This window comes from Pteropus vampyrus, unplaced genomic scaffold, assembly GCF_000151845.1.
Source record: "Pteropus vampyrus isolate Shadow unplaced genomic scaffold, Pvam_2.0 Scaffold140, whole genome shotgun sequence".
Lineage (NCBI taxonomy): Eukaryota > Metazoa > Chordata > Mammalia > Chiroptera > Pteropodidae > Pteropus > Pteropus vampyrus.
The window spans coordinates 5,294,208-5,318,902 of NW_011888921.1; the positions used below are offsets into that span (position 1 = coordinate 5,294,208).

The 24,695-nt window shown below is 43.5% G+C and overlaps 1 protein-coding gene and 2 pseudogenes across 3 annotated transcripts in view; 1 reads left to right on the forward strand and 2 right to left on the reverse strand.

Annotated features, from left to right (window-relative positions):
• FMNL3 (formin like 3) overlaps nt 1-23,533 on the reverse strand; it is a 50,728-nt gene extending 27,195 nt beyond the window's left edge. For all 3 annotated transcript variants that reach the window (XM_023535498.1, XM_011368291.2, XM_011368289.2), the window contains exon 1: nt 23,159-23,533. In XM_023535498.1, the coding sequence (XP_023391266.1) occupies nt 23,159-23,284 (126 nt within the window). In that variant the 5' untranslated portion in view covers nt 23,285-23,533. The remainder of the gene's footprint in view (nt 1-23,158) is intronic.
• LOC111744746 lies at nt 17,700-18,052 on the forward strand (annotated as a pseudogene).
• On the reverse strand, nt 18,289-18,407 carry LOC111744761 (annotated as a pseudogene).
• Nucleotides 23,534-24,695: the final 1,162 nt, after the last annotated feature.

Here is a 24,695-nt window from a genome sequence, read left to right on the forward strand (position 1 = left end):
TTCCAGCCTTCAACCCCCAACGAACCTGAATGTGGATGAAATTTCTAAACCTCCTAGCACATAAGATAAATTGTTTCTTCTCATTTCAGAAATCTTCTCTGACTCCTTATCATTTACACAAGAAAACCTGAACTCCTTGGCCTACTGTTCTTAGTATCTTAAAATAAGAAAGAGCTTCAGAAGATTACCCCAGCCTGACCCCAGCATCTTTGACCAGCCTTATCCTCTCCTGGATTCTCTCCTAAAACAGCCACTCTTTTCATAATCTTTGCTTGTAATTGATGTTCCCCCAATCTTCTGAATCTCTACCTATTACTACCTGACTCAAAATCCAAGAGCTCTGTGGCTACCTAACCTAATCAGCCCATCTTCTGAGCTTTAAAGTATAATCATATGTGAAGAAAGACAAGGCAGAGACTTGCTTGTTATCCCCGTCTTCTCAACTTCCTTAGTATAGAACCTCCATTATTCATTTGAGCACTTGCAGGCCCAGAATTAATATTTCTCATCTTCCCTGACATTCGAGTGTGGCTATGACCTTGTAGAATGCAAGCAGTAGTGTACACCTTCTGAGAAATATCATTAAAGGGTGAGAATATACCTTTCTTTTCTCCTTTCTGCTTCCAGCTAGTTGGAATGCAGAAGTAATAGCTGGAACTTCAGCAGCTATTCTGAACCATGAGATAACCCTGAAAATGGGATTCCAGATGGGTGAAAAAACAGGAAAGAAAACACCTGGTCACTGATACCACGGACCTTAACACAAATTTAATGTGTTCCGTAAGTGTCTCTTCATGTGTGAGTTTCCTCTATTCACAACTAGAACATGAACTCAAGGATAAGGGTCATATCTTATCCTTCTTTGAATCATGTACAGGTGCTTACTAAATAATTGATTGATCCTGCTACTACATCTCCCACCGCCAAGTCCTTTGTTCAGCTCCTTTATTTTTAGAGGGATTATCCAACTTCTCACCATTGTCCTATTTCTGAGCTCTCTTTCCTTTAATCTACTTTTTGTTCTATAGCCCAAATTACTTACTTTATATGCTGCTTCTTCCTCGGCAAACTTCCAGACTTCTCAATCTGAGTTTCAACTCTGTCCTTCAGTTTATGCCATAAGTCTAAGCCACTTACCTGTCCTACTCTTTATCTAGACTCTTCTTATAGCTTGCTAGACTACAGGCTCCTGGGTACAGGGATCACCACCAGCTTGTTTACGACTATAGTAGGTGCTCAATAAAGACTAGGCAAGTTGAATTTCCCCCATAATATATTCCTCTTCCTCCTGTCCCTAAGTTTTCTACTCTGTTACACCCCAGAGAGATCATCCTCTTCCCAATTGCCAGCCATGCCCCTCCTCCAATTCACAACAGGTAATATCCCATCTTCTCTAGCAAATCTTTCATAAATGAGAGTGGCAAGACCTACCACCCCTCAATCCCCAAACAGTGTCTCTACATATTTACTAATGCCTTTAAAACATGTTCATGGAGTTGTAATTTATGACTTATAAGGCCTCTTCACCTTTTCTTGTATGTTCAATAAATATTCTATCATAAGTCTCACAGTATGGTTAAAACACTAAATGAGGAGCCACACTGCCCTGGTATGAATCCTGGCTACCACTTACTACGTGTATAGCCTTGGAAGAGTTATTTAATCTCTATGAGTTTGGTTTCTTCATTTATAAAATGGATGTAGAAATAGTACCTACTTCACAGGGTTGCTATGATGATTAAATAAGTTAATATATGTAAAGCATTTAAATCAGAACCTAGGTAGTAAATGTTACACATAATGCTAGCTGAGATTTTTTTGTATGTGTATTTTTTATTCAATATTTTGCTGAAAAACTGTATGCCAAGCACTAAGCTAGGAGCTAGGGATATAAAAATAAATAGGGCAGGAACCCTATATTCAGGAAGTTTATATCCAGAGAGCAAGGCTGACAAGCAAACCAGGGGTGAGTATAGACAGCACAGCAAACCAGGGGTGAGTATAGACAGCACGGCTGTGAGAGGTGCACATGGCACTGTGGGATCCCTGGGAAGTAACATCTAATTGAACAGAGGAGTCATGTAAGGCTTCCTGTAAGAAATGCTAAAGGATTTAGTCTTAAACATCAAGCACGAGGGAGTCAGGCAAAGGTAACAAAGGAGGGGGAGATAGCGATATTCTAGGTAAGGAGACAGCATTTACAAATACGTGGAAGCACAAAACACCATAAAAAGTCCAAGAGTCTCCAAGTGATTTGCGATAATAAAATGAAAGTGTATATGAGAAAATTACAGCAGGCAGGAAACAGCCAGATGACAAAGGGTTTTAGGAACTAGGGTAAGTATGAGCAGGATAATAATGATGCTACCATCAAAACAAAAATAGTAATAATGATAAAAGCTAACATTTATTGACAGAACTGTGATAATAGCTCCATATGAATTATATCACTTAATGCTCATAACAACTCTGTGAAGGTGAAACTATGATTATTCCCATTTTATAAGTGAGGAAACAAAGGTGTTGAAAAGCCATGGTACTTGCCCAGAGTCGCATAGCCAGTATGTGGTGGAGCTGAGATTTGAACCCAGTTCTGACCCTAATATTTGAGCTTGTATCCCCACACAATGCCTCCTCTGAGACAATAATTACATTAGCCTTCCTCTGTGCCTCTTCAAATTGTACGTATCCTTCAGGACCAATACAATCAACCTTCCTCATGAAACCTCCCCAAAAACAGCCCTCACATCACACACTTCTTCTCCTGAACTTAGGTGGGTTTTACTGCCTTTAACTCCTACTGATGATTGTATTCGATCATTCCTCCAACACTAGTGTCTTTGATGTATCATGTATTGTGCCAACTGGAAGACCTGTTTTGCTTTGTGGTAACTTGTATATTTACAAAGAAAGGGGAAACTATGACTTATAAACATCTACTCTGGGTCAGGCACTGTGGTAGACCCTTTCATTACAAGATTTCTTGGAAGATTCACTTCTTTCTCTTACTGTTATTCACCTTTCACATTCTGTATTCTGAACTAGACTACGAGCTCTGTGAGAGCATGGACTTTACCTTAAACACACTTGTTCTTAGACATGGATGCCTAGCACACAGAAGTTCAATAGATACTGTGGCTGTTGATGTGAACAGCAGAGGCTGGCTGGGGGCAGCACACCGTCTTACCTAGTGCACGGGCTAGGGAGCCAGCTCTGGCTCTCCAGGATTCTCATTGTAAGTCCAGGAGCTTATTATCAAACCATAAAACTTAATGAATCCCATCCTATTTCCAGTGTACATGTGGGAGGGGCATGACTTTTGCTTTATAGAAGGGTAAACTGAGGCCTGGCATGGGCACACATCTGTCACAAGTCATATTGGCAGGGGAGAGGCACTACAAGTCTTCTGTGTCTCCTTGCTTTTTCAATTGCTCCCAAGTGGAGGTTCTCAGCTTCAATGCCCCTGTCCTCTTTGGGGAGGAATCACAGTGACTCTGGTCTGCTATCAATCCATGAGCCCTACTCCCAAACATTGTCCCCCTTGATATCCTGAAGGCCAGAGCTTGACAGCAGAAGTCATAGCCGCCCACATCCCAACTCCATCTTTGAGTGTCCCAGCTTTTTCACATCTCATCTGATTGTCCAGCTAGCAAAAAAAAAAACTCTTTGGAGTGAGCCTTCTGAGAGTTCCCATCTTATGACCCAAAGAAACTCTGGATCTTCTCTGCTTCTTGCAACGTCTGGCATCCTAAGTGCTATATTCACTCAGGGTCACAGAGCAGGAGAAAAACATTACTGTAAATCTCTTATATACCATGCACTTTTCTCATATGATCTCACTGTTCTCAATAACCACTGGAGATAAAATATTATACGTGTTTAAGTGGGGAGAGAATTAAGAATCTGGGATCGACTGGCTCGAGGTCACCCAGAAAGTGGAGAACTCAGATTCAAACCCAGATATGCAGACTGTAACATAACTTTTGCCAGGACATGGCTTTTTCTACCATGTCCTGCCATCTCCTTATAAAGAAAACAAATCTCCATTTCTAACTTGGTAAGGTTCATCTGGATTTGTCTGGCTGGCTTCAGCTGATCATCAAACAGCACAACTTGGGAGGAACCAGCTGAATGAATGAAGCATGTGTGCTGGACACCTAAAGTTCAAGGCTTCTGTCTCAGAATAAAAGAGTGACCATGTGAAAAAAAGGGAACTGTCCTCTTGGTTACCACATGGTGACAATTCTCTCATATCTGAATGACATTTCAAACATTCAGAATGCTACAGATAACAGAATGGGCTTTGGAATCAGGGACGACCTAGATCTGAATCCTGGTACTTTTCATGAGACAGTGGGAAAAGTATTAAACTTCTCTGAACTCATTTCTTCATCTATAAAATAAAGATTATAATATCTACCTCCCGTAAGAATTGAATGAAGAGATGAATGAAAAACACTGCATGGTGCCTGGCACAGGAGAAGAGCTCTATGAATTATAACTGGGCGGAGCTACTCCAGGCACTGCCGCTGACCCAAGTTAGCTTGTAAGCACATAGGCAAAATACAATCTCAAAGTACTTTAAAATGCATAAAAGAGAGACTATATAGATATAGCTGACCAGTATAGGTTAAATATATTTATTTATATGTTTATTATTTCTCTAGGTTAGAGCAATCGCACACATGCCCCTTTGAAAGATAAGACTGAGACGCCAATAGCCACCCAGAGGATTCACAGAAAAGTTGGAACCAGAATTCAGGGAGACAGAATTGAGTCACTAAGGTGCTCTGCTGAGTGATTGGGGACAACTTCTCTAACCCTCTGGAGGAGATCTGTCTTCTGCCTTATCTCAAATCCCTCACTCCCCCACTTTCTCCCAACTTCCTCAGGTTAAGCCTGCGGTCTACAAATCTGAGGTCTGATTCTGCCACAAATCTGTTTTCGGCCCTCTCACCTAAACTACTCTTCTCAACTACATAAGTCCTGGGAGCTGCCCCTCCCAGTCACTGAAGGGCTGTGCTATCTGCGGAAATATAGAGAAAGGCATGAGAATCTTTCGGCCCCAAATTTTAGTTGACCAGTAGATACTGATGGGATAGAAATAAATATTTCTGTCCCAAACTTCTCCTTTGAGCTTTAGCTTTAAATATCCAACCACCCATTACAACTTGCACCCAGACTTCCACAGGCTCTACAACCTCACTTGCCTCCTACTGGCCTCATCACTTTCCCTTCTGTTATTTTTATTCCCGTGTTCTCTTAACCAATGGTACCTCCATCTAACTAATCTAGCAAGCTAGAAATCTGGAATCCTAAATTCCTCCCTTTTCCCTCATCTCTACCTTCCCAATGTCAAATGTAATCAGTCACCATGTCCTCAAAATTTAATCTTTTTAATTATTTATTGATTTTCTCATCATTTCCACCATGCAAACCACCCCTCATACAGGCTCCCATCATCGTCACCACTACCAGGCCCCCATTGAGCTGTCTACCTCTAATTCTGATTCTCTGCTAGACTGTCAGACTGACCTGCCCACAATTCAAAATCGGACAACACCGCTCTCCTATGAAAAGCATGAAGTACAGTCCCTTCAAAACGGCATTCAAAGCCCTCCTTATCACTTCAGCCTTCGCTCTCACCGCTCGGCCTTATACCTCACACTCTAACAGCCCCAAGCAGCTGCATGAGGATTCTCTGAACACATCATGCTGTCTCACCTTCATGTCTCTGCCCATGCTGGCCCCTGTACCTAGAATGCTTTCTCTCTCACACTTCTCCAACTCTTAATTATCCCTGTAGCCAGGCAGTGTTCCCCTGGCCCCACCTCTCCCCTGTGCTCCTTGGACGCTCCCATATCTGTACCACTGCACTTCCCAAGCTGTACATTGCAATTATATGTTTAATGTGTTTGTCTCCCCCTCTAGACTGAACTCCTGGGGCAGACACTGTCTTAGTCATGTTTTCTTCTCTGGCATTTAACACAATTCTAAATACTTGATATATGCTTGTTGCATGAATGAACACCAGGGTGCACTTGGGGAGTCTTTGAGGGCTGGTATTGTGTCCCTCTCCCCATCTTCAGGTGGGGAAGATGACACCTTAACCAGTCTGTTCGCCACCTCAGAGGCCCTCCACACTACCAGGGTACTGACGTGAATCTTTACCTTTACCTGATTTGCCATAGAGTAGGCCTGAGGTAAGCTCTCTGCTCTCTTGCCTCTGAGACAATCAGAGGCAGCTGGTACTTTGCAATGTCATGACGCCAACTTGACATTTCCCTGGGCATCTATAGGCTACGAGTGCTAGGTGGTTTCTTTACAATTCTTGGAGGGAATTGACTGAGAAGCTAGATGTCACCAGATACTGTTTAGCTAGCTACCCCTCAACTCTTGAGGTTATGCTCACAGCTTTTAACAAGGATATTCCAAGGAAATGACAAATGCTTTGGGAGCTCACCAGGACCTGTTGTCCCATAAATGCACAAGATTCTTAATTCCTTAGTCTCTCATGATGCCAGCAGTAATTAGCAACTAATAGCTGGTATTGGACCATTAATCTGGAACTCATGCCAGATGCAACAGAAAATAATGTGCAGACATGAGCACTTTACAAGGGATTCACCAAGTGCCCTGACTGCCAGGGCCTGAGGATAATGAGTGCTTGTGTGATGCTGATTCTGCTGAGCGGCAAGCAAAAACAAAATACCACAAGCACAAATAAGAAGTCTGTCCAAAGTAAGGGGCCCAAAGCATACTGTAGACACAGAAGGTTCACATGAAGATGCTCTTTCCCAGTTAGCTATTTCTCATCCATCCATTTGAGAACATCATCTGGGCCTCACTCTAAGGCTAGCATTGAGGTGAGGGAAGTGCCAATCTGCAAATGAGCTTGCATAACAGTGGCCTCCACCACCCCAGAGTTCAATACAGTCCCAGGAGTACAAGTCTCAACCTTGGCAGGCCTACATTGGCTGTTCTGGCCTTGGTAAAAGTCCCAGTCTGAAAGGTTCTTAAAGTCCAATCCTTCAATGGCTGTACCAGAGGTGAAAAGGGCAGACCAAGGACTACGCTGGTTCATGGAGGTCCTAAGGCCTGTGAAGAAGTCATGACAAGGCCAACAGCATCAAGTAGAAAGGCAGGGGACTAACATACGGAGTGCAGTTTAGTGATTTTACAACTCTGAGATACACAGAACCAGTCTCTACCCATCAGCAAAAGTATTTCTTGAATATTCTCCTTAATACCAAACCCCTGACTTTGAGAGGTTAGTGATCTTAGAATATTTCAACTCAAAATTTATTGAGCACCCACTATGCCAGACACTGCCCTGAATCCTTTACATATGCTATTTAATCCTCACAAAATCCCTAGAAGCTAAGTAGTATTACCCTAATTATACAGATAAAGAAACTGAGGCTCAAAGAAGGTAAGGCACTGGCCCAAGGTCACAGAGCTAATAAATGGAAGAGCCAGGATTCAAATCCAAATCCACTGAGCCCTGAAGCTCTTACAAAAGGCCTAGCTGGGCATCCAGTCATAGGCAGAAGAATCCCTGCATTCCTTGCAGTTTCTCAGGCCAGACTTCTTCCTCCTCTAGCCAAGAACACACAAAGTGACTTCAAGAAATCTTGAGAGAATCAGGCTTGAGGAGCCCTGGAAAGACAGGTCTCTACTTACAGTTAATCAGCACCCTGCCTCACCCTGCAGACAGTTCTGACAAGTGGAGCCGAGGAGAGGCAACCCTAAGATCCTGGGGCGAGAATCCAGCTGGGCCCCCAGACGGGCACTGATCTGACCCCTGCCCAGACTGGCTGCACCACCATGGGGAGCCCTTTCCTTGGAGAAATGCTGGGAGCCAGGATTTAAAGTCCACAGATAGTTGCCTTTTACTATTTCCCTTTGCTTTCATACCTGAATCCCAAAATTTGCCTTGTCACCTTATCTAAAATATTGCCCCCATTTCTCTCTATCCCCTTACCTTCTTTTTCTTCATTGCACTTACTGCTACTTAATATTATATTATATACCTGTATCTTTTTTGGTTTTCTCCCCAAAACAATGTGAACTCTATGGGGCAGGTCTCTTTGTCTCTTTTGTTCACTATGGTATTCCTAACATCTAAAATACAGAGCAAACATTCAATAAAATTTTGTTAAATGAATAAATGAGTGATCGCACAATCAAACATTTAAAAACTCTACTTTCATCCCAGTGTGCTACATAAGAAGCAAGACTGAATAATGCCAACTGCCCGGGCAGCCGCATCAAACCTGTCATTGGACCCTAACATCCCATCCTTTATCTCCCTAAAGTTCCCATAGCTCACCCCCAGGCTTACAAATCCTAACCTGCCAGGCACTAAAGGCAGAAAATGGAGCAGCGCCTAGGGAGGAGACACATTTCTCCTCCAGTTAAATACAGCCCAGGACCTCAGCAAATTAAAAGCTCCCTCTTTACTGAATCCACTCAGCTTTAGTTATAGGTCGCACTTTTTATTTTTGTAACCAGCCAATTCACCAAATTATAGGCTCAGGCCACCGGGAGGCATGCCAAACACTGGGGCCAACCTAACAGAGGCACTGCCCTTTTTGGACTGACTGGGGGCATAGGAGTGAGGGCTGAGTACCAGTCAAACCTGAAAGGGCAGAGAGCATGATAGCTCTGCTAGGCAGAGTTGAGTGAGGAGCCTGGCCTCACTCAGGCCAATATGCTGGCCAGAAGGGAGCCAGATTCCAGGGCTCTCCACACAAACAGCCACAATGAGCTCTTAAAACTATAAAGCAGATCGGGTCACTCCATCTAAAATTAATATTCAAACTCCTTACCAAAGCAGACCAACAAGGTCCCCATGACCTGAGCCCTGCTCACCTCTCTTCTGCCTTCTCATACATCTCTTTAGCATCCTAATCAACCAATCTGGCATTCCTTCGGTTCCTCGAATGTGCAAAGTTCCTTTCTACCGCAAGGCTTGTGTAGGTTATTTTCTCTTCCTAGAACCCCTTCTCCCAGATCTTTACATACGACTATGACATGAATTGGGATGGATAGGTCTGTAAGACTGGAGTAGAGAGAACACTAAGGTGTCTTTTACAACAGACTAGTGAAGCAATGAGAAAAACTATAGCAGTGGTAGTAGATATGGAGAAGGTGATAGAAGAAATAGCCCAGAGTGATTCCCAAGTGTCTGGCCTAGGTGACTAGCTGAGGGAGGGTGCCATCCCCCTACCCCCTTCCCTAATACAGTGTGTAAGAAAACACTAGCAGGTAGAAAGTGGATCGCAAACACTGGACACTGTTACTATGCAATGAAATGTGTTAAGCAGCTACCGTGAACAATCATACAAATTATTTAGTACAAGACATTTCACTCCAAAGGAAGTCAAGAAAGATTTAACAAAGGAAAGAATTAGCCCCAAACTTGATAACTAGAAATGGAAGCTTTTACATTTTTGGACTTCTGCAGTTCTGAGGTAAACTGTAGAATCATTTACTACCCAGTTTTAAAGCAAATTATTCTGATTCTCTAACCTGCAAGGATTAATCACTTATTTCTCATATATTGCAATCATTCAACATTAATGAACAAACCCATGAATGGCCAGGAAGCACTTACCAATTAATCTCTAAGCTGGGCAGGAAGGTCTCCATAGACTTTTCTAACAATCAGTGGCTCTTCAGACAAAATTTTCCGTGAACTGATCATCCATTCTAAGCCAAGCTCACCTCTCTGTAACAGGACTCCACTAACCCAGCAGGCAGGACTCCCAGCTGCCCCTCATATAGCTGGTTCATTCTCCCTCTTTAATTCCCTCCCATATGCTGCTTCCTGGCCTATGGGAGGGAACAGCCTCCTCTCTCCTAATCCATACTTGTCACCTTTAAAACCTGACTTAAAGTCCATGCCCTTCTTAGAGCACTGCCAGATTAACAATTCTATGCCATGCTGACCCTCCCCTAACTCTCCAATCCTTCTGTGCCTGTAGCAGGGAGACACCCATCACCCTATGATCTCATTTGGTCCTCACAAATACATGATTTGGAAAGACAAATAGTATCCCCATATTATGAGTAAGATTAGGCACACAGAATGCCCCATGGACAACCTGAGGACACACACTTGTTTTAATTCTCTAGTTGTTCAACGTACAGTTCTAAATATATCTTCTGTCTCTCCAGCTTAGCGAGCATTGTCTTCTATTTCTTTGGTATTCTCCAAAGCACTTGAGAGAGTGCTGTGTATACAGTAGGCACCTAAGACATATTTCCTTAATAAATCAAGGAAGGAAGGAAAATGAAATGAAAATAGATCGTCTTCAAGGCTGTTTGTCTCTGGCCCTCATTTAGCTATTCTCTCCTAACAATCTGTTCTTTGCCTCCCAAGGACATAATTTATAATTAAGTATTTATTTAATATCTGTCTTTCGGGGTGGCTCCATAGTGTAGTGGTTAGCATGTCTGCTTTACATGCAGAAGGTCCTAGGTTCGTGCCCCAGATGGAGCCATGGACCATACTCCAGGTGTGCCAGGCCTCCCAGGGGCACCAAGCTCTCGATGCATAGCAAGAGTGCGTGGGAGGAGACATCCACCTTCAGAGATCCAGTTCTTAAGGGGAGACAGCAACATTCGTAGGTCGGGGGTGGAAGTAGGAGAAGGGGAAAAAAAAGTCTGTCTTTCCTTCTAAACTCCATGAAGGCAAAGGCGATATTTATTTTTTCATATACCCTGTGTACATCCCAAAATAATTTAAAAGAATAAAGCTCATTGAATAGCCAATGTCCTAGTATGAGAGCTGGGATCCAAATCCAAAGCCTGAATCTTCCCACCACCTCTTAGCAAAGGAAGACTTGTCTTGGAACTTTCTCTACATTCTGCCATAATCTGCACAATGCCCTCCAAAGCAGAACCGATTGCAAAGGGGGCTGACCCTAGGAAAAGGAGGAGATTGTTGTTTAAGATGTGGGCTTTGGAGTCAGACTGCTTGGATTTAAATCCTGACTTTACCATCTACTAACTGTGTGATCCTAAATGAGCCATTTAACCTCCTTGGACCTCAGTTTCCTCACCTATAAAATGGAGATGATAACTACTGCATACAGTGGTGATGATTAAATGAGATGCTGTGTGTAAAGAGCTTTGCATGGTGCCTAGCATGAGATTAGCACTCAATAAATGTTAGCTATTAAAGTGATTAGCTATCCGTAGTCCTAGGAAACAAGAATCTAGAGAACGTGGCTTCCATGGGAGTCAGGGCTGTTGAACTGACTTGACTTTGAGAAGCTTAGCTGCAGTGAAGCCCAGAGCTCATGCGTATTCTCTTTGCTGAATTTACCTGCTACATAGCTCTGCTAAGGCTGGAGGTACAGTTTTCACTGGCCTGGGAATGAAAGGCTAAAAATATACAGCCCGGCTGTGTCTGGGGGATTAAGATCATACCTACATTTAAGAATTTAAAATACAGCCTCAGGGCAGGAGAACATCTCTTAGGATTCTTTCTACTCTGACAACTAGTGCCAAGTTCAGCACAGGGCAGGGAAAGGGCTGTGGCCAGTTGCTGATCCCACTAGTGGTCTTTCTCTCTCTTGCTCTTTTTTTGGCTCAGTGCAGAGAATAAGAGAGTGGAGCTTTCTTTTTTGCAATAAAAGTTGAGTCCTCCTCCCCTATTTTTATTCTCCCTTTTCTCGTAAAGGAGGAATAAATACATGAGCACATATTATTTTTTAAAAATCAATTAAAAAGCTTATAGAATAAAAAATGAGTCACTCTTCAGCCACCAACCCTATCCATCCCCTTCCATATGTCACCACAGTTAACAGCTTGGTGTTGATTCTTCCCGGCCTTTTTTCTATACATTTACAGACAAATATATATTTACAGACAAATTTATAAAGCATTATATATGGTCTTCTTTTAATTGCCTTTTCGGATTATTTATACACATATCTTGGAGATTCCCATCAGCCACAGGCATATATTGGGTGCCTACCCAGTGCCAGGTATTTGGCTATGCAGTGATAAGCATACATAAAGTCTCCACCCTCGTGGAGTCAGCTGTCTGGGGAGACAGATAATAAATGAGTAATCAAACAAATAATTTCAAAATGGGAAATAATACAAAAGAAATTAATAAGATGCTAAGACAGAGGACAATATGGGAGGGAGGCCTCTCTTAGAGGTGTCATATTTTAAACTGAGACCTGAAGTATAAGCTGGACCAAGCCATTTGAAGACCCAGAAAAGGGCATTCCAGGAAAGGAAATGGCTTATGAATGGCCTTGAAACAGAAAGGAGATTGTCCTGAACTGAAAGGATAATGTGGAGCTTGATAAACAGGAGTGCAAGTGAAGAGGTCAGCAGGAGCCAAATAATGCAGTTCTAAGGGCCAAGACTTTGCCTTTTTTTTTTTTTTTTTTTTCCCATTAAAGGTTTTTAAGACAGGGACATAATACTATTTGATTTATATTTTAAATTTGGCTGCTTTGTGGAGAATGGATGAGAGGATGGAGAAAGGGGCAGAAGAGGAAATTGGAGGCCAGTCGGTTGGATGTAATATAAGCAAGAGCTGATATTGGCTAGGACTGAAGTGGTAGCAGTAAAGATAGATGAGTAGATCTGAGATATATTTTTGGAGATAGAACTGGCAGGGCTTGCTGATAGACTGGGTATTGGGAAGGGAGAAGGGAAAACAGTATTTGCCTTGGGTAACTAGGTGAATAGAAGAGAAATAGATTTGGGCAAGAAATGAACAATTAAGTTATTTCCAGTTTTTTACTGTTAAACAATGCAGCTCTGAGGATCGTTTCTATGCACCTTCATGCAAATGTGTAAACAATTCTGTAAGGCGGTTTCCTGGAAGAGAGATGCCTGAGTTAAAGGGTATGCACATTTGAAATTAATAAACCTTATAAAATGCTTTCTTAAATGTCTGTACCAAATTACCCTATCATTAATAGTGTATTAATGTACCATTAATGACAACCATGGACATTATCAATCTTTAAAATTTCACCCAGATAATTAGTATAAAAAGTGTATCATCTAAATGTTCATTTCCTTGATTTCTAGTGAGGTTAAGATTTTTTCTTTTTTTTAACTTAATTATATAACTAACACGTAAGTACATTCTCCCCATAAAAAATATAAACAGTATAAAGCTAAATTCCCTTTGACTCTCTTGTTCCTCCCATTGTGGTTCCCTCTCTGCATCCCAGAGGTAACTATTGTTACCAGTTTTATTTGTATCTTTTCAGAAAATTTTCTATGCAATTTTAAATCTATACATATAATCAATGATTTAAGCACCTTTTAGAAGCTGTATTTCCAGCAGTTCTTTCAGCATGAACAAAATATCCAACTAAAAATTTTTGTTTAAAGCCTCTCTAAGTATATAATATATAAAGCTGAGAACTTCCCCAGTTAGTTAACCCCTTTGAGCCCCGGTTTTATCACCTGGAAAAGAGAAGTGAAATAACTGCCTCAGAGAGCTGTTGTTAAGTTAAATGTAAAAGCATGGGGCATGTGCCCAACAAATGTTCTCTTTCCTTAACATATACAAATCCAAGCATTTGGTGGAGATAAGAAACTAAGCCATTGCTAAAATAATGAGATGGGAGACTCCACCAAGGAAAAAATATTTTTAATGTCCTAGGGGGGAAAAAAAAAAGTTTTTTCATAATAAATAAAGCTCCCAAAAGATTTGAATTTTTCTTCAAAAATTTTACTATGAAATATTCTGTGCAGTCAAAAAAGTATAGGGTTTTGTTGTTGCTGTTGTTGTTTTGCTTTTGTAAGGTAGAAAGCAAGAGGACTTAAGCATAGAAGTACCCGCTAGAGACTGGATGTTCACAGCCCCCCTCTCAGTCACACCCTGGGAAGCCGAGGGTCTGGATGTTCCCGGAGACCTTAGGCCTGCAGGAGGGAGTTGCAGCTGCAATCAGGCAGTACCTCCAAACACAGGATATGACCTAACCTTTGGGCCTCACTGCAAGGATGCCACTGGTTCCCCTGGCTTGTCAAAGTACATCCTGTCATCCCTACCTGGATGTTCCTGTAGGTTGAGGGTCTAGTTCAAAGGGGCAGACCCCACTACAAAATGTCCCTAATCAAAGTTTAAACCAAAATGTCCAGGGGCCGGACTATCTTCCCCTAAACAGGAGTCAGCCAAGTTTCAACAAGCTCTTTTTTTGGAACCACCAACAGAGGCATCATTGTATCTGAAATAATAACCAGGACTCCTCCTTACAAAATACCAAGAGTACTGTTTGTATCAAGGAGCTCCTACAGTGGCTTCTCCTCACCCAGCTCTACCTTCCTATTTCTCTAGGCTCAAAGCCAGGGATTCCCTAGCAGATCCAAGAATGGGCTTTAAACTACCCAAATTCTGTGCATGGAAGGAGGGAGTATTAGGGATCACAGATTTAATTAGATTTTTTAAAAGGCTCTGTTATCCAAAAGATGTAGAAGCATTGTTGAAAGATTGCTCAAATATATTCCCAAACTAAGAGAACTTTTACACTGGTTTGAGGAACTAACAAGGGGGTAGGCAAAGGTCAGCAGTGAAGTATGTGTACCCCAAGCTGCTCCTTGATAAGTTTTAGCGTATCAAGGCTAAACAGAGGGAATCAGATAACTGGGCACTAAACCTACAGATAGAGGTAATAAAAAGAGGCCCGCCTCTAGGCTGAAGGTAATAGGAAATGGGAAAACCAAGAAAGCACCAAAAACTATGTCTCTGCCTACACTTTTACTGCTCTTGAAGTGTCATCCCCAACTGGGACACAAAGGCAACGGAGGTACCGATTAGTAGAAGAGGATTCTAAGCAGAGGAGCTTTGTGGACAGGATCCTTCTTTATTGTGTGAGGCTGACCCAAACACCTCAGGATGGTTAATGTCCCTGGTGCTCAGGCACAGGGACACCTCCCATTCAGTGCGATAAACAAAACATCCTCACTTGTTTCCCCAAACTCCCTGCTGAGACAACACCTCCCCCCGTGGAAAACCACTTTAACTTACAGTAACAGAGGTGGTGAAGTGGGTACTGTATATGGCACAAACATTTATGTGTAGAACCTTTATAGATTACAAAGTATTTTCACTATGTTGTCTACTTTAAATATCCTCAAAACTCTGTAAGGAAGGCATTATCATCACCCATTTCATAAAGAATGAAATTGGTTCAGAAAAGTTCTAGGTTTTGCCCAAGGTCATTCAGTTGGGGAAAAAGGGCTATAAAGCTGGATCAGAACCCAACTCTTCTGACTCCAAACTGATATTCCTTCTTTCATACAATTCTGAGCCAGCAAGTCTTTTAAACCAACTACTTCTGCCCAGAATGGATCTTTTTCAGGTTTGAAGGGAAACACTAGGAAGATCTAGGGATTGGTTCCCCAGCTTCCTGCAAGGAAGCTGGTAAAAACAACTGAGCAGAAACTAACTCTGCTCTAAACTGTAGGTTGTTCTTAAAGCAGGATAACCATCTCCTAAAGTACTCACACCAGGCTCATCTCCAGCTCTTACTTAGATAGGGGCTAAGCAATTGAAGGAAAGTTATGCATACTCTAGTCTAGATCTGAGTATAAATGAGCAAGCAGTGGAGGAAGAGAATACATACCTTCCCTGTTAATATTTTGAGATTCAGAGGCAAGGCCACCAGCCCAGCTCCAGCCCTGGTGCTCACTCTGGGTAAGGGTGGGAAGGTGGTAAAAGAGATGGGGAGGGGACAAGGGAAAGAGACAAGGACAAGAACTGAACCAACACAGGTATACAATAGCCTAAAACCTTTCTCTACTGGCAAAATTTGTCACGTAAATAATTCTGCTAGCCTCTTGTAGTTCTGACCATTATTTAGAATACCTTTCAAGGACCTCAGAGTACTTATAAACTGAGAAGAGAATGCATATTAGTAAAGCTGGGAGGAGAAAACTGCTCCCCTAAAAACTCTAACTAGGTCTTCCCCTACCCAACACACAAACTCCCAACCCACACCTTTGCTGTGAGGTGACTGAAGACAGAAAGGGTAAGAGAATCTGGAAAGAGGATTCTGAAAGATGAAAAAAGAAGTAGAGAGGAGGGTAGGAGGCAAAGACAACCAGAGTACCTCAAGGACAGAGAGGCAGCCTGACACTTCCACATCTTTCTTGAGGGGGGCGGGAGAGGGGACTCATTTTCCCCACATAGGAGGAAAACAAGATACAAAGGTATGATTCTCCCAAGGGAGGCAAAAGAGAGACTAGGAATAGGAACTGAGGAATTCTAGCTACCCAGTCATCTCTATTATGGAATCTACTTTTCTTCATGGGTGACAATCTTAAAATCCCTAAGTTCCCATCTGGTGCTATTCCAAAAGGGAGCCTTGAAGTAGCCAGAGAGATCTGAGGGTAGGGGGGAGCTACATGGAGACAGCACCCTCTCTTATCTTCAAAGAAAAAGTTCCTTCCTCTTCTCCGAAGTGCACTTCCGAACTGGAATGAACTTCCAGCCTTTCCCTGGCACTGCTTCAGCTAAGCTCAGACTTGGGAGAAATGTTTCTCCAGAACGGAGGCGACCAGCCTGGCTGACCAGATAACACATGGACTTCAGGCAACCAGCGCTGCTGTCCCCTGGGCCCACTACAGTCAGTTCTGGGGCGGATACTATGTCTTGACCACAGAACCAGGGCCCTGGCTCCAGCCAGCCTCCCAGGCAACCTCAGGGGCAGGGGAGGATCTGTGGTCTCATTTCCTCTCCACCTTGGCTTCTTTTTTCACTTCACTGAAGATTAGCTATTTCCACCACGACCAGTTCCTGTTCTCACCAGCTGCAGTTGTTTCCCCACAGACAGAGCTATGAAGCACTGGTGTGGCTGCCACCTGGACTATCCCAGCTGCAGAAACAGACCGAACAAGTCCTAAGCTAAAAGGCTTTTTCATCCAAAATAAGACAGCAGGGAGAAGAAACTTTAAGGGACAAGAAGCAATTCCAAAAACACACAGTGGATATACTGGTGTCCATCCTATTATTATTTTAATCTTACATAATAGTTATATGTTCTTTCATGTGAAAAATATTTTATAATGAAAAAGTGTGGGAAATATACACATTTATTACATAGAAATATGTAGATATAATAAATTCCCAACCATGAGCAATAGACACAAACAAAAGATGGCCAAAACACTTATGATGAAATGTCAAAAGAAATGCAAAGAACAAGACACCATTTTTCATTAACGAAATTGGCAAAGATTTTTAAAAAGTTGTATCATCCAGTATTGGATAGCTTATGAAAAAAAAAGGAAGACACTCACACTATGAATGGAAAAGCCAACTGGTACAACTTTTTTAGAAGATATATTTCTCAAAGGCCTTTAAAAAGCATATACCCTTTGACCAAATAACTCAACTTCTAGCAATTTATCCTAAGGAAATAATCAGAGTTACACACAAATATGTATGCACAGGATATTCATCACAGTGTTATTCATAGGAGAGAGAGAGAGAGAGAGAGAGAGAAAAGGCAGTAATAAAATAAAATATGGAGTACTAAGCAGTCATGAAATCATGATACTGAAGAACATTTAAACAAATGAGAAAATGCTTAAAATAGTAAAATAAAAATCAGTTTACAAAACAATATGCACAGTATGATCCTAATTGTTAGAATATATATGTACATATAGAGAGAGAGAGTTAGAATATCAAAATGTTAGTAGCAGAGAGTCGGTGCTGTCATGGGCTTGCTGAAGACCACCGGCCTTGTGCAATTGGTTGTATGCGAGAGTCCACACGAGAGGCTAAGGATATTGTATTAAAAGATTCTTGAAGTTCTTGAGCAAATCCCTAAAAATGCAGCATACAGAAAGTATAAAGAACAGATTATAAATGAGAAGCTGCATATGGTTAAAGCAGAATCAGATGTTAAAAATTAGAAGACCAACTTCAGAGTGGCTAAATAGAAGAGGTGATTCTTCAGACTGAAAACAAAGTCTAGCGAGAAAAACGATAAAATGGAAACCATGAGAGCCATTAGTGGAAGAGCCTCCTGACCACCAATGGAAATGGCCAATATAATCATCATTAAATGACCTCTGTGTGGATAGGAAACCAATGTAATGAAATGTTCTGTTATAGCAAAAAAATGTTAATAGTAGATAGTGAGATTACAGGCAATTTTAATTCTCTTCTTTATACTCTTCTATATATTTTATATATTTTTAACTTTATTTATTTTTTTAGGCGAGGCAACCCTTGGTTGACCTCACAGATTGCAAGGACCTTGTCAGCTTACAATTCCTTATTTTTTTTAACTCCTACAGCACCTGGTCTTCCTAGGTGGTCTCCCATCCAAGTACTAACTAGGCCCGACCCTGCTTAGCTTCTGAGATCAGACGGGATTGGGCTTGTTCAGGGTGGCATGGCCGTAGGCTATTTTTATACTTTTAACTTCCAAATTTGTTTAATAAGCATTTATTATTTTCATAATCAGTAAAAAAGAAGCTATTCTTAATCCTCCTCCCTCCTTTTGAGGACATTCACATGCATTATTCCCTTTTTAGAAAACCATTTGGAAATGTGTATTTAGGAAATTAAAAACATATCCTACAACCCAGAACGTTCAATTTTGGGTTTCCATACAAAGGAAAACGCTAAATATCGAAATGGCTTTGTACACCAAGATGTTCATCACAGCATTGTTTATGATAGAAAACAGAAGCAAACAACCTTAAACGTCCAACGGTAGGAGAGTAGTTAAGTAAACAATGGTACATTCACTTGATGGACCAATGTGCAAGCATTTAAAAATGTTTATAATGATTAGACTGAGAAAACTGATAAAATTAAAAAAAAACTGGATAGAAACACACACACGCACACTCATATCACAACACTGAACAAAACCCTATGCAGAGAAAAATATATTAAAGGTTTTAAAACACACTGGCTCCATTTGACAAAGTAACTAAAGAAAATATGGATGTTTTTCTTCAATCTAAATCTTCGATCTTTTCTTCTTTCTAAATTACCCATACTTTTTTTTTAGAGAATGAGTATTACTTTAAGAGAAAAAGGAAAAAAAACTCAAATCTCCCTCTGAGCAATCGAAACATTCCCAAACGACAAGGATTCCATCCCCACACACACATGCACACACTTCCCCCAGTCTAAGGCAGCAGTCATGTGGGAAGGTCAAGGGAATGAGGCCTAGAGTCTTAGCGGAGTCTCTGAACAAGAAGTGGGGGTTCCTCTGACCAGCTGCTGTCAAGGGCCCTTTTCCTCCCTCAAGTTCTATTCCAGCCTGAACTAATTCGCCAAAACCTCCAGGACTGGGGAAAAAAATTGCCACCATGGTGATTTGGAACTTGATATTTTAGTCCAACTTTTTCCCAGCCCTTTCTGTGTCAAAGGAGGCCCATCAAAGCCTCTTAGACAACTAGCACCCAGGCCAGCTTAGCTCCCACATCAATGCTATACTTACAGCAAAACCCCAAGTCATCAGTCGTCACCATGAAAATGTGAGAGGAGGAGCCTTGGCAGGGACAGCCTGTCACACAACCCCACCCTCATGTCCTGAGAGCCTCCTCCTGAAGGATATCCAGGGATTTTTCTGGCATCAGAACCTTTAGGCTCCGTTTCAAGTCTATGATAATCAGTAGAAAAATCAGGGTGCAAACACAGCAAAGGCTGACAGCTATCCTTTCAATGTCCTTAAAGCCCTGTGCCTCCTCTCTCTAAGGAAAGGCCAGTAGTGTCCAGAATGCTAGCTTCTGAGTAATTGAGGGTAAACAGTAATCTAGTTGGAACCAAAATACAGATGTGGGCTTTATCAGATCAGAAATTGGATCTCATTCTGGTATTAATAAAGAGGAGCCCCAATAACCGCACATCTCTAAACTTCTGAATTCTCAACAGAATGGGAGCTGCCACTTAGACAAGTGGGTAAGGAAGAATCCCAAGAAAACAGCTTAACAGCAGCTTCACAACCTTTTCATACCAGGGCACACCTAGAAAATAATACTATTTGTATAGTACACAGGGTATAGTGGAAGCTGATCCCAGCCAAAGGGGACTAATTGGGGACCTCAGTTGCCCCCAGGGATGAGGGGATCAGTATCCCAGCACACCAGTAGGGAAGCCCGGGATTAGGGCACTGGGCTGGGTTAGAATTCTTGGAATTAATGTCCCGAACAAATCACCTCGTGGCCTCAAACCTGGAGCTATCCAACCTCAGCTGACAAGCTATGGGTCAGATCATGTGTCTGCACCAGAAAGCTGGGAGCCTGTGGTCTTGACTCAGCAGTGATACAATTTCCTCAACCAGGGTGCTTTTCAGGGGGGTTTCCATAGACACACTGGGATGGCAGCAGACATATCTCTGAGACTAGCTATAAAGAATTGGGTAATTGGTTTCATCAGATTCCTACACTTAAAATCCCATTTTGAAACTACGAATGGTAGCAGATCTGAGTCATTGCTAAGAGCTACAAATTTAAAAGCTACCATTTGCTAAGCATATAGTAGATGCCAGACTCTGCTAAGCACTTGACTTCTAGTTTCATTAAATCCACACAACCTCATGTGGCGAATACTATTATTATCCCCATTTATAAGAAGAAACTGGGACTCAAAGGTTAACTTGCTTGAGGTCAACTTTTCTAATTGGAGATTGTGAAGAGCTAGGATTGGAGCCCACTTTGACATGAAAGTCCCTATGCTTAACCAGGACACCAGTATGTCGCCTCAACCCCCGCCCCTCCAAAAAAAAATACTACTTGGCTTTTTCTGAAAGTAAATTAATCATAGTGAAGCTAACAATCTGAGAAAGAAAAGGGTGAAAAAGGAGCAGCTTGTCTCTCACATAATCAAGAAAAGCAGCTAATATACACTGAGTATGTATCTACTGGGTGCCAATGCCTTACACACGGCTCACCTAATTCTCAAAGTCCCATCAGGATAAGTATTATTAGCCCCAATTTACAGATGAGCAAATCTATAAAATTTATAGATGAGGCTTAGAGAAGTTAAGACAATTGCTAAGACAGAGTCCTTGCTTTTTCTACCATGTTCTGCCTCTCCTGACTGTTCAAGAAATATACTTGAGCCTATTCCAGGGTCAAGCATCCATGGCCAGTACTGTTTCTGAAGGGCATGTTTCAGGATCAGAGGAAAAGGGATCTTTAAGAGCCCCCAAAGAAAAGCTCAAATGCCCAAGATAGCATGATTTCCCTGTGTTGGAAAAGTGAGGTAAAATCCCCTTTTCTCCTAAGACAGCTAACTAGCCCTGGCCTGCCCTGTTCCAACCCCCCAATCAGCAGCAACTCAGACACAGAAATAAAACCAAAACAAAAGCCACAAGAAAACAAATCAAAACTTTATACAGAAAGGAAGGTTTGCAAGTGGGTGGTCCGGTCCCCTGCTTAACCTGGATGCTCTGGGTGCTCTGGCTAGTAATCAGGACACCACGTGCATTTTGTGAATATTAAGTCATCAGTGTGCCAGCTAAACAAATTTATCAACCAAGCTCCGATGAGGACATGATCAACTCTGGTTCTGAGCTCTCACAGCAAAGAGCCTAGAAGCCCCACTTCAGACCACCCCTTTTCCTCCAATTTCTGAAGTTACCTTGAGCCAGTTCACTGGGGGTTTTCATACCCCCACTGGAGTGCAGATTCCCTCCCACTCTTTTTCCCAACAGTTGAGCTCTTGTTCTCAAGGGCACAGAGTCCCAGAGTCCCAGGCTCTCCTCCTCAGCCTGAGATGGCCACAGCACATTAGTAGTCACTGACTCACTCCATCCCTCTAAGGAGGCTAAGGGAAATGCAGAGGGACACAGGATGTGTGGCCCAGATCCCTTCGGCCCTTTCCAGGGCTGGTGGGCAGAAAGGTGCCAGGAACACTGCTTCCCCTTGGAACCCTGTGGATCCTCTTTGACCTGTCTGTGGTGCCAGTGGGCAGATGTCAGGCTCTCCACCATCAGAGAGACCAGGATCTCTACACAGCTCCACTGATGCCAACAGATCTAATCTCCCTATTCCAAGGCAGATGAAATCCAATAAGGCTGCTAAGTCCACAACTTATCCCTCATGGGCAAAAGCCAAGTCAGCCCTTCAAGCCACACCAACAATAACGGCAGCATTAACACCGCCTCTTAGAGAGTTCCTTGAGGAACTAGGAACTATTTCCCCAAGTCTTTTACCTCCGTTAGCAAATATTCTATCACCTAGTTCACTTTCTTTTTCCAAAATTTCATTTTTAGCTCCAACGTATTCTTTGGCTTCATTCCAGTTATACCAGCTCAGATCCTCTCTATCCACAGAGCCACCAACATCATTCCAGTTCCCACGCTGAAGAATCCCAAAGTCAGCTCTAAAAACTTATCTGTATAGATCATTTGGGAACCTACAGAAAGACTAAAAAGAAGCACAGGCAAAGAACAGAAAGTAACCACCAGGACTTAATATAAAAAGGGGGGCGGGAAGGTTTGTGTATTGTTTCAATTGGAAAAATACACTAGTGAAATGGCTTATCCACATGTTCAACCCTTTTAGATAAATCCACTATAACTTTGCAAGATGCCTGCAGGCCGTTCTGAAAATAAGTAGAATGGCATCACTCTTGATTCCACCCCCTTCAAGAGCTGCCAGCCCCCTTCCCAATCCCCCTTCTTTCCCCCAAACATCTGGTCCGGCCTGGGAGTGGGACCCACTCCCTGGAAAGCCTCCATGTTAACACGAGAGGCGGTCTCCCGAGTCAGAAAGCCCTGACTTAGGCTGAGGAGTGGGCCGGCTCCAAGCTTCTGAATTCCCCTGCACCAACCCAAGGCTTAGGGATGAGAATTTCTAGGGACCCGAGGAGGCTGTCGGGGAAGTGGGGAGAAGTGAGAAGGGCAGCAGAAGGGGGGCGGGGAGAAAGAAGTCTGGATCTTGCGGCGGTCCCGGGCTGGGGACCCCTCCCTCTAAGTGTCTAGAGGTTGAGGCGTCGATTGGGAGGTCCCAGACGCGGCTGTCGGTGCCGGCTGGCCGCTGCTCAAAGGTTCCCGGAAAGGCACTGGAGGCCAGGGTCTGTCGGAAGCCCTGACTGAAGGGGTGGGCCGGGCGGGCAAATCGCGGCCAAGTCCCACCCGGGGCGCTGGGATCTGGGGGGCGGTAGGAAGGGGAAGGGACTGGGCTCCGCTCTCACCAGCACCAGGGCGAACCTCTCTTCCAGCTCACAGGGCTCAGGCATCGGCATCTTGCCGGGCGGCGGCAGCAGCGAGACAGAGGGTGGTTCGCCCGGGCCCCCCTCGGTGCTCTCCAGGTTGCCCATGGCGGCAGGGCCCCCTCGGGGGCCTCAGCCCCCCACCTCCACGCCCGGGGGCCCTGGGCTCGGCTTGCTTGGACTCGGCTCCTCCCTCAGCGCCTGCTTCCCCAGTCCAGACTCCTTAGCCCGGTTGCGGGCCCCGGGGGCTCCTCGGGGGTCCGGCAGGCGACGGCGCGCGGCGACGGCGGAGGCTGCGCAGCGGGCAGTGGCACAGAAGCGCCCGGCACAGCGCCCACGGTTTGCACTCACACCGTGCCTTGCTGCTCTCGGCGCGCCGCCCCGGCGCTGCCCCTCCCCGCCCCCGCGCTTTTTCCCTTCTCCCCCTTCGTTTCCTCCCACCCACTCCCGGCTGGGACTCCCGCTTCCCCCACGAGCGCCGACTGCAGCCCGCTCGCCGCGCTCTCCATTCATGCAGGCCCCGCCTCCCGCCCACAGGCCTCCCGGGCAGCCGTCCCGCCCCCGCCTGCGCGCGATTGATGGCCACAGCTGCCGATCACAGCGCCTCCCGCCCCCAGCGGCCTCGCGCCTGGCACCTAGCGCGCCCTGGCGGCTCCGGTACGCATCTGATCACAGCGATTGAGGAGGTGTCAGCTTGGACTGCGGAGAAATGGATCCAGCCCTTTTCCACAAGTAGCTCACAATGTATACAGATAAGTAAAACATAGGACAGAGTGTGAAAAGATCACTACAAAAGAAGTAGAAATAACTAGGATACTAAGAAAAGGGAGAGACACTACATCTATCAAGAGTCATCAAAAGGGAAATCATATTTGAATCTGATATTGAGGGAAGAGGAAGACCTTAACTGACCGAGACAGGTGAAAAAGCATTTAAGAGAAGAGAATCTTACCAAAGTTCAGAGGTCGATCTACCTGGGTGTGAAAAGGAGGGGCAGCAGAAGCTAGATCTGCTGGTGGGTAATCATTGATGATGTGATAGACATTTATTGTTTCTGCCAGCCTAGCCTCTATCCCTCTTCTTCAAGTGATAGGGAACCACTGCTCCCCTATTCTCAGTCCACGTAGAGCTGAACTCTATCCCCATTCTTGGGAGCCCCATGACCCAGGCCTGACCAATCACAGGATCTCTGCCTCTAACTTCAGAGATTATTTTAGGGACTGACACTTAATCAAAGCCCGAATAAGACTCATTTCTAAGGTTTTCACTGGAGCAATCAGGAAAGAGGCACTCTATTTCTTTTAAGACTTCTGAATCGCTAGGATGTAAATCTGGAGCTGCTGGTAGCCATCATGCCATCACACCTCAAGTCTGCTTGAGAATTAAGCCAATGCAGAGGAAAACAAAGCTAAGAGATAAAGATAGAGTTCTGGTAACATGCTGAGAATCTAAATCCAACCATGCCTGAAGTTATTACCCTGACTTTTCATTCATTTATTCAACATATGTCAAATACTGT